Source organism: Montipora foliosa, chromosome 8 (genome assembly GCF_036669935.1).
Source record: "Montipora foliosa isolate CH-2021 chromosome 8, ASM3666993v2, whole genome shotgun sequence".
Classification (NCBI taxonomy): domain Eukaryota; kingdom Metazoa; phylum Cnidaria; class Anthozoa; order Scleractinia; family Acroporidae; genus Montipora; species Montipora foliosa.
Genome location: NC_090876.1, coordinates 33,077,023 through 33,088,130, shown reverse-complemented (window position 1 = coordinate 33,088,130; position 11,108 = coordinate 33,077,023). Strand labels below are relative to the sequence as shown.

General features: G+C 40.4%; 1 protein-coding gene across 2 annotated transcripts in view; it reads right to left on the bottom strand.

Moving 5' to 3' along the window:
* Window positions 1-4,073: 4,073 nt before the first annotated feature.
* LOC138012925 (peroxisomal carnitine O-octanoyltransferase-like) overlaps window positions 4,074-11,108 on the bottom strand; it is a 58,524-nt gene continuing 51,489 nt past the window's right edge. Inside the window, exons 18-19 of one of the 2 annotated variants that reach the window (XM_068859860.1) lie at window positions 6,020-6,139; window positions 4,074-5,359 (exon numbers count right to left, since the gene is read on the bottom strand). In XM_068859860.1, the coding sequence (XP_068715961.1) occupies window positions 5,239-5,359; window positions 6,020-6,139 (241 nt within the window). In that variant the 3' untranslated portion in view covers window positions 4,074-5,238. The remainder of the gene's footprint in view (window positions 5,360-6,019; window positions 6,140-11,108) is intronic. The other variant, XM_068859859.1, reaches the window with a different exon arrangement.

The following is an 11,108-nucleotide window of genomic DNA, read 5'->3' as shown; positions in this document are numbered from 1 at the left end:
TAATTCTGTTGACATTGCATATGTTTGTCTCGATAAGATTGATAAGGCAGTGTACATAGACTTAATTTCCTACATTCAGTAATAATTACCAAGTCTGTTAGGGAAGTAATTCATTTCCTGTCATAATTATATATATTATCACATGGTGACATAGCTGTACATTCACTACCAGTACATTAACTACCACTCGGTTACGTCTATGTCGATGCACACGCAAATAATCATAACTAAAGTAAACACACTTATGCATATCGAGACCTGTATTTCTTCTTTGGAATCAAGTCTTCGTTATCATTGAGAATCCAATAACTGTACAGCCTTTCAAACTAAATCACAATTATTTTCTAAAGAGCTGATCACAGTCTCCACAGATGATAATATATAGATTTAGCCAAGCCTACAAGCGGAGCTCCCTGGTTATTTTTTCTTACTGCCTTTAGGGTTAGTGAAAATAAAAGGTTTCGAATTGTCCGCGTTTTGATGTTTCTGGTTGCTGCTTTAACAATGAAATCATTTTCTTTGCTTTCTTCTATAGAAAATTAATTGCCTAATCAGTGAATTCCACAGTAAATTTTACGCTAAAATTAACAAATTGATGTCAGTTTTTCATGCGTCTGTCCTGTTATTGATCATAAATTTCGTCATAACATTGCCAAAGTAGCTGTGGATCCACGAGCCGATAGCGATTTTACAATAACAAAAAGGCAGAGAGGTCAAAGTTAATTCAAAACACGAGGAGAACGCGAGAAAAAAATGTGAGAAACTTCAATCTGACGCGAGCAATATCGCAGTCATTATCGCATAAATTATAAATTCATGTCTCTGTCCGCTTATTGACCATTAAAATTAGCCAATGAGCACGCAGTCATTATAAAAACCGATATCGCATGAATCACGAAGCGATGAGTACGATATCGGTTTTTCGGGTGAAATTTACCTTGGAATTCATCAGTTTGGCAATGAATTTTTCTTGAACCGCATGACTTTTAAAAGAAAACAAGCACACACCAGGAACCCATGACCCGGAGCCTACAACTCTTCTGTGTTCGTGTAACGGCGTTTTCACAGACCGATTTTTTTTTTAGATAGAATTTCCCGCGAATGAGACTCCCACAGGAGCCCGATGACCAATTACAAGAAATTAAGCTGACGTCATAGGGTCACCGAACCGGAAGTGCCTTTGTTTTTTGACCTAATTCGCGGGAAGGGCTAGTCTAAAAATAAACCTACTTGTGAAAAGTTGCACGCTCCAGATGGGCTCCTGCACACACTCAGCGAGCGAATGGAAAACGAAAAAATCCATTTCAGACTCAACTGTCAATAGCCAGCCAATGGGAATTAATCACGCTAAAATTAGAGGCCATAAAAAAAACGTTTTTAGTTCAAGGTCAAAGAAGAGTTTTACCTAAGCACTTTATTCCACTTTATCTCTGAAAACGAGATCATTCACATTTTGATGTATTTCATTGAAACACGTCAGGTTGGCTTGGTACAAGAATCGGCAAAGTACGGCAATGCAACTAAAAAAGGACGAACTTCAAACAAGATCCGCTCGAACACTTAAATAACGTTTAGGTGCTTTAAACAAACTTCTGAAAACACAAGCTAGTGAGATTTCCCCCTAATTTTACGAGAATTCACGTGTTTATAACATAAGGGCAAAATTTTCTTGTCACAGTCGAGGCACAACGAAAACCAGTTGGACAAACGGATTTAAAAAGCACTTGTACGATCGCAAATTTTAGAGCAAAACAAACAAACAAATCAACTATTTCTTTATGTCCAAAATAGTGCAGATAATTGTTATTTAATTCCAGTTGACAAAAAAAATTCGATTGTCATTCCTGAACAAAGAAAGAACCGATTAAACCACCTTTTAAAAATCCACTTTAAAAAGCGCATCCGTAAAAATAACCTACCGTTTAGTGCCCGAGGAAAGAATTTGTGGAGTAACTTCTTCCACCAAGCATGAGCTATTACTGGTATTCTGTTTTGTCACTGTCGTTCTCTTTCGCTCTCCTTTCGTTTCTGTTATAAACATAAATCCTCCAGGCATCATGTAACCTTGTCAGAGCTTCTAACTGATATGCCAAAATTGCAATACCGAGAAAAAAAGCAGTTCTAAGCAAATTTGAAATAAACACCCAACTTTAAGTTTATATCCCTCCGATGCTTGACTTGAATAACTGCGTAGCCACCAATGTGGACCATAGATATCATATGTAAAACTGGAGTGAAACCAGCGAAAAATGCACAAAGAAAACATCGTCCAACGTCATGACCTCGGGCCAAATATTTTCCCGTCCGGCCGTCCCACTCAGTCAATAAGTACATATATAGTTGATGCAGTATGGCCGTGTAGCCATGTAGCCACAGAAAGCGCGCGAAAAATGAAGCCTCGCTTATGTTTAGGTGAGTTAACCTGGGTTTAGCCTGCAATCCAATTGCAAACATGTACCTGGTCAGCGGTCAACTTCAAAAAAGAGCTGACCTCGGTGAGCTCGCGATATGGTCACGTGATACTGGTCAGCGGATACCTTGTTTTGACAGGTGACAATTGATCAAAACATGGATGTCCAATATCAAAGAGGGTATGCTGTGAACTAGCATGATACTGGTGACATTGGCATACATGGATGGGTGGACGTACGTACGTCACGTACGGACGGACGGTCATTGACGTCATGGCTATAAAACCTAGATTTCTCGCATCGATAGCATCGATGGGTTGCCATATTTTCTTAATAATGGTGCTCCGTTATGGACTACATGGTTTGCCTTTAATAACCAAATCTTGACGGCTTAGCCCTTCCAATTGAAGACCCGATACTCAGGCTAGCCGGCAATGCTCGGAAATTTAATTGATAGAAGCCAAAACGCAGTTTGAAACTTTTTTTTATGAGGAATGACTATACGACGCCGTTTCACGCAGCAGAAATATACGGTAGCGTGTGTGAGACAGCCATTACTGCTTAACAAGAAGCATTTATTTTGGTGACGTTGTGGCACCGGGAAAGCCATTTAAAACATCCGGCTGTATTTTGTCTTTACATCTACATGTAAAAGTATCAGCACTCTGTGAAGTCTCCTTTGATTGGTAGTTTTTGCTAACGTTGCCTCATACACCATAAGTCCTTTTGACACATCACTGCGAAATGCAAATCCGCCACATTTCTGGAGAACGTAGGCCAGACCACGACACCGGGAAACTCCATGCGACGCTCCTTTTGAACAGTCGGTGGGTTCTTTCTCGTCCTACATTGTTACGGTTTGTGGTCCTTATCCGTGAAGCCTTGAAAGTCGTACACGCTTATATCTAAAAAACGAACACGCTGAACCCCATTTCTTATTGCTGTGAAGTAAATAGAAGGCTAAGGGCGCTTTCCTTTTATCAGAACTGGCCGGCCAGACCCGTCAGTTTGTAAAGGAAACGCAACAATTTGAAGGAACATTTGCATGATAATATCTCGTATTCTTCCGGAGGAGCGTATATCATGATCGAAGCGCGTTGTAGAGTTAGTCCTGCCAAATGCCCTGTCTCGCCGATCATTTCTGTCAAATGGAAAGCGCCCTAAGATTAAACTAAAATTTAGAAAATTATCTGGAGTGGATTCACAGCCCCAATATATTTTCCAATTTTAAAAGTAGCTCTGAATCCGACTTTTTCCAATGTATTCCTTCACCGTAATATCAGTCTTGCTCTCTTAAGCTTTCTGAATCCGCTACTGATAATTAATTGATGCAAAGAGTTTCAAATCAACCTGCTAATCGCTTTTCGGTAATAAAAACTAGGGTAGGGGTTGCCGAGTTTGTTTTTGAGCATTTTATGACAAAGGATGCATCCTCTCGCGTCACCACAGCATCGTGACCACATTTTGTTATACAATAATTGTCGTTTCAGATGGTATCTGGGTATACGGTGCTGTAGGGTCAATCCATTGAAATAGTTGTTTTTGGTCCTGCGAAACTGATGTGCCATAAAATGCTCGATTTCCAGCTTCTCCAACTAGTACATCATAAGGTCGAGACGTACACGGAAAACTGCTAGTCGAACCGTTTGTACATATTCGTGAAACGTTTGGAAAATGCTCTCCAACCAATTATTTATTTATTTAATTATTTATTTAGTAACTTCCATTTAGTGAAAATGACATTACAACAAAAAAAAAAAAAACGAACGAAAAAAGGCAGTAAATGAGGGACTAACGTACGGATTCGAAGTCCCAGCGAGGTCAGCCCCCATAAATATATACTTATACTAAAACATACGTAAACAAAATCTAATAATTAACAACATTTCATTCTATTAATTGAGCGACAATGAGGGCGGACTGTTTTTCATGTTTGAATTCTAGAAGTGTCAAAATTAGCGATAAATTTGTTAAAGAAGTAGTTAAATAGACGGTCTTTAAAGGTAGAGAGAGCTTTAGTTTCACGAATATCTAACGAATTATTGTTCCATGAAGGAACAATGCGATTGAAAAATGAGTCACGAAATAAGTACGGACACGATTAGGTCGTAAATTACAGTTGTTGGCATTCCTAGTTCAACCAGTGATTATATTCAATTTGGTATATTCATTAACATTAATATTGTAGTACTTATGCATACACTTATAGAAGAAGCAGATATCTCGAAATTCGTGCCAATAACATAATGGTAACAATTTTAGCATTTTTACGCGGGACTTATAGTCGGGTCTCTCCGACACTTTATAACTACAGTTCAAAATGAAACGAGTTGCCCGACGTTGAACACCCTCAAGAATACGTAAATAATGGACAGTAGTTTGAGGGGCCCAGACCTCACTAGCATAGCCTAAGTGGGAACGCACAAAAGAAAGATATAGCGTTCTCTTGCTATTATTCCCAATGTCAGCACAATTCCGACGGAGAAAACCCAACATCCGGTTGGCTTTGGCTACAACGCATTCAATGTGAGAGCTCCATGTAAGTTTGTCTGTGACGATAACTCTGAGATCCTTTTGTGAGGAAACGACCGCAAGGGCATGTCTTACGGCTTCATAAGGACTAATAGCAAGAGACGGAATAGAGCTGTTTCGTTTTCTAGTTATTCTTGTAACTACACATTTATCTAGATTGTAAGCTAAACCCCATCTAAGGGACCAGTCATAAAGCTTATTAATTATCCTCTCTTCCAGAGGATGCGGCAGACAAAAATAGAAAAGTGGCCTTTTATTTCAGCAAGAAGTCGTCTAGGAATGTAAATTAGTCGTCTCAAAGCTTGGATGAGAGAAGAAGACTTCTCATGTCTCTCAGACTCTCTCCTAAAGCATTCTTGAACTTGGTTCCATCAGTCACTTTTGAGTTTTTAAATGTTGCAATGAAAAAATTAACGCTGAAAAGGATAAAAAAGATAAAGAACTTCAAAAAGATATCCCTCAGAGTTAGAAGCTTTGTACTAGGCTTCTCTGCCGCTTCGCGATCACGTTTAGGAAAGGTCAGAAGCACATTTCAAGGGGCGTGCAACCCACATATCTCTCTGAATAAGGTTCGAGCGACTTTCAAGCCAAGGTTCCTTCACAAATGGCAGAGACTTTGCAAACTACAGCTACCAAAATGGTACAGAGGTGAGAGCACTCGCCTCCCACCAATGTGGCCCGGGTTCCATTCCATGTCCCGGCGTCATATATGGGTTGAGTTTGTTGTTGGCTCTCTCCCTGTTGCGAGAGGGTTTTCTCCTCTGGCGGCGGGCGCACCGGTTTTCCGCTCTCCTCAAAAACCAACCCTGCCAAATTCCAATTCGATCCGGAATGCACGGACACATGTTGAACGAGCTCCTGAGCGCTCTTAAGGTGTTCCGTGGTGAATTTCACAATTTCTTTTTTCAAGAAAGGGAAGTTGTTCTCCATAACATCTTCGAGTGCATAGCTAAGCCGTGTCAACTGAGCGGAACGCTATTTCTTCCACTTTTCTGGAAATACCCCGCGACTTCAACTTTTATTTTATCGAGAACAAGCTTCACTGAATAAGATTCCCATATCTTCAGCCAACTTACTCGTTTTCGTCGACGCTATAAAATGCGCCATAACCGTCAGTCACCATGGCAGCACAACCGCCAAAGATAGTTTGAAAGCCAGCGCAGCTTGTGGACAGAACGAAGTTGCCGCCTCCCCCGCTACAAAAGACGAAAAGAGGAAAAACTGAAAAATCAGCGGAATTATATATATTTATATAATAACCCAAGTTATTCTCACATTTTGATTGGTTCTTGCCCGTGATCTACGAGAGGACAGACGCACGATTTACGTCACCATCAGCCTTTACGCGAATAAAGTTTAATTCTTTATTGCATGAAACAAATAGTTCCATGTTGCCGTGCGTCTTTTCAGTAATAATGTTCTTACCAGATTTTGACGTCATCTGTCACCAGTGTTACACAATTTAGATCAGAGGGTGCAAGCCATCTCAGATGATCATCCGAGTCATCCAACCATGCATGAACCGTATTTAGGTCTAAGCACCCATTTTGAATAGTGCTGATAAACTGTGTTTAAGTCCAAACGCCCATTCTAAGTAAGCACCCATCTTAAATCGATTAGCTTTCAATATTGGTAATGGATCTCTATTTAAATATTATAAAAATTCGCCTTCATTCAGCAGCGTGCTTCGATGGTGTGGTGGTTATCGATGATTCCTTACGCGTGGCTAACGGACTAGGTTCAACCTTTTTGTCATCCATGTCCGTCGATCATCTTAAACCAAAAATTTCCTTTTTTTCCCTGACGAGAAAATTTCTAAGTATAAGGTAAACTTCATGTAACTGAAGTGAAAGAGGAAACGCATATTTAAAGAGTTGCATGGATGACTCGGATGATCATCTGAGATGGCTTGCACCCACTGATCTATATATATATAAGTTTAAAGATGGATAGTTGTTACTCGAGTTTCATGCACTAAGCGATCATCAGACTAAAATTGCTGGGCGAGCAGCGCTCAGATTTAACAGTAAAATTCAAAATTTAAATTAAGGACGGTTAGAACAGCGCTTTCTGTGATTGGTAGCGAAGAACTTAGCTTCACGACAACATTTTGTGATCAGTTCAGACCTCTTGTTTAGAAGAGAAGCACCATGGGTGGACAGAATGCAGAGTTTCTCGGATAAGGATAAGTTGCAGGGGGAAGGGTTTCCCCCACAAGAGTTTGCCATCTTGGTGATGCGCCATTTGAGATTGTAGCTGGCGTTTACTGTCCTTTCATTCCCAGATGTGTTTTGAAAGAGCAGTGGCATGTGCGTGTTTTCTGTCATTGAAAGAGAGTTTGTGGTTGTTGTATCTCGTTTTGAAATTGTTTTCTGTCATGCCGATGTAACAGTCGCTTCGTAGATGACGTCACTTGCGAGACATATACACCATTAAGAGGGCAAAGGTCCTTACTTCTGCAATTGCACTTTCTCGAGGACATGTCAGCCTCATTGCACTCATTCACGATCTTTTGGTTGTGGTTTTTGATTATGTTGGCCATGTTAGTTGAACAGATGTAGCTTACTTTAAGGTTGTTCCGGGTGAATATCTTGTGGAGTTGTGCGATTTTGGAAAATGTTTGTCAATCAATCGGAGAAAGGTTTTTGCAACATTTGCTTCAACGTTTTGGCCGTAGGATGGGTTAAACCAGATAATGTTTTTTGATCTGTTTCTGGACCTAAAAAAAAAACAGGGTCATGGATCCAGCAGGAACTGAAACAGATCCAGAAACATTATCTGGACTGGGAACTAGGTACGAATGACTGAAGACGTTTGCGTATGTGCTCCCGCAAATTCCGAATGTTGAGTGACTTTAAGGCCGATTTCTTTAGTAAATTTAAACGAAAGACAAGAGGAAGCAGTAGTGGTAGAAGTGATAACGATTCCTACCCAACCAGAGAGAAGCGTTTTTGAGAATCTCTTGGTGAAGACATCATTCCGACGGAAGTAGTTGATGAAGTTGTCTTAGCTTTAGGCATGTTAAGCGAAGTAGCATCGACGTTGCATGACGTTTTAGAGAAAATGAAGATTATGGAGGAGAAAGTAGATGGAGTCCTGGAGAAAGTAACCGGTTTAGAATGCACAATGAAGACTGCTCAACAGGACATCTCCACACTCAAGGTAGGGCCAGTGAGATTGAGAGGACAGTTAAGGACATGGACGACGGGTTGAATTTTATAAACTCAGAGGTGGAGAATTTGAAATGAAAGGTTGAAAGTAATGAATGCGAGACAAAATCCCTCAAGGAACGTCTTCTCTATCAGGAGGTGTACAATCGACGCAAAGACATGCGTTTTATTGGAATTCCAGAGAATGAAGAGGTAAATGAGGAAAACGCAAGCGAAACTGTTTACCGTTTTATGAAAAGGGAGTTGAATATCGAAGGCGCACGCCACATTGAGTTCAGCGAGTTCATCGCATTGGAGCCAAAAAACCATGAAATTCTCGGCCGATAATCCCCCGTTTCTTAACGTATCCAGACAGAGAACGTGCTTTTAAACGAGTATTAGAAAGGAGGGGACATATCGATGTCAAGATTTATTCGGATCTTCCGAGAAAGATTCAGGAGAGTAGGAAGAAACAGTGGCCTTTACTCAAACGCGTCACAGAGGAAGGCAAGACAGCTTTTTTAAGCAAGAAAGAACCAGACAAACTCTTTATCGAAGGACCCTTAAGGACCACTTAAAAGACTTATATTGCTATAATTAGCTTACTATCCTTTATGGCCGTTTCTATTTATCCTTATAAAAGTTTTCTTTTTTTTTTATCCCCATAGCGGCGGTCTCTAGTTGCACAAGTCCAAACAGTACCAATTCCTATAAGCTGCGAGTTGGATATAATTATCAGCAGCTTTTGTAATGTTTTATTGTTTCGTTTTACAGTTTTCCCTCTGTGTCGACTGGTACCTTTTTAAGCCTCAAGGGTTTTCATTTCGGTCAATCAATGTGCAATTTGGATGTGAAATCAATTAGGAGGCAGTGTGGCTCAGTGGTTAGGCGCTTGCCTTGAGATCCGGAGATCCCGGGTTCAAGACCCGCTCTGACCACTCGTTGAATTTGTTCCTGGTAGTCCCTGGTTCAACTTCCCAGCTGCACTTGTAAATACCCAACTGGCTTGCTTCCGGCTAGTTGGGATTCTCAACAGTTGTTGTTATTCTGTTCTGTTGTTTCGTTGATTGTGTTTCATTGGCCTTGAAAAGACCCCTATGGGGAGCGGTCAATTAAGTATGTATTGTATTGTATAATTGTAAAGCCCTCCACCTTGAAAGGTCATGTTAGCTTCATTCGAGATAAGTCACGCGTAGACTTTTAAGTTACTCCCTTTGAATGTGCGAGGGCTTCGTTCACCAACAAAGCACGCTGACGTCGAGGACATCTGGAGGACACAATGGCAGGATAAGCTTTATTTTTCACATGGCTCTAATCACACTCGCGGAGTAAAGATTCTGATTGGAATCAAGTAAGTCGGATGAGGATGGTCGTTTTATTATAATGGAGGCCGAAATTAAATTCAAGATTCGTCGTTTTTGCTCGTTAATATTTATGCACCTAATTGACCGAATGCATAAATGGCGGCCAAAAATGTATTCTTTTGTTTATGTGCTAATGAGACTCACTAGCCTCGCTCTCAAGCAACCTTTCTTTTGTATTTTGTCCATGCAAACGAGGCTAGTGAGGATAATTAGCACATAAACAAAAGAATATTTTTTTGGCCGCCATTTATGTATTCGGTGTATAAAACTCCAGATCAATGTCGCGTTTTTGATAAGCTGAACAACAACATAGAAGAATATGTAGCGAAAAATGGAAAGTAGATTAATAGGCCATTTCCGAGTTCATGTCTGCCTCCTCTTCAAAACGAGTCTATGTGCGAAGTTTTTGTGATGGTAATTAGTTCTACTTTACATATGAATGAAAACTACTTTTCATAAGAAAAACTTCGCACTTAGACTCGCTTTGAAGACGAGGCGGACATGAACTCGGAAATGGCCTATTTGATGGTGGGGACTTTAATTTCCCGCTCAATCCTGATTTTGATCGGACTGACAATTGAATTTTATAGAACCTTTTGGAATAAAGTAGGAAATTTGGTGGTTGACCGTTTAAATTTCGCATACGAATACGGTGAGCTATCGAGCTCCCAAAAAGAGGCTATTATAACGATTGAGAAAAAGGGTAGGGATAAAAGATATTTGTCAAACTGGAGACCGATCTCGCTGATTAATGTGGAAACAAAAATAGGATCAAACGCCATGGCCAAATCTTCTTCCATACGTAATCCATCACAATCAATGCGCTTATTCGTATGTTAAAGGTAGAACGACTTTGATGCTGTTAGAACCACAGAGGACGCTATGCATTTCACGGAAAAGTGTAATGTTGATGGAAGATTGATCTACATAGACTTTCAGAAAGCGTTTGATACTGTAAGTAGGGAATTGTTGTTTCGCTCTTTATCTCCATTCGGCTTTGCTTCAACGTTTATTCAATGGATTTATACTTTGTACAATAATATTTCCATGCAGTTGTGTCCTAAACAAAGGATACTCGACCTCGTCGTTTGCCATCGGGAGGGAAGTCAGGCAGGGCGATCCCCTTTCAGCCTATCTATTTTAAAACGAGATACAACAACCACAAACTCTCTTCAATGACAGGAAACACGAACATGCCACGGCTCTTTCAAAACACATCTGGGAATTAAAGGACAGTAACACAAGCTACAATCTCAAATGGCGCATCATCAGGAAGGCAAACGCTTATAGGGGAAACCCTTCCGCTGCAACTTATGCTTATCCGAGAAACTTTGCCGTTTTTTCACCCATAGCGCTTCTCTGCTAAACAAGAGATCTGAACTGATCACAAAATGTTGTCACGAAGCTAAGTTCTTCGCTACCAATTACAGAAAAAGCTGTTCCAACTGTCCAATTTTAGTCTGATGATCGCTTAGTGCGTAAAACGTGCGTAACAACTATCCATCTTTAAACTTTGAACTGCATAATTTTGCATGGAGCACCCCCAACTTACCACATGTCTTGTATGTGGAGCTGCCACTCAAAGGGGTACCTAAGACACTCGCTTGGTATGTTAACTACGCTATGCTGATGAGGCCCAGAAAGGCTGAAAT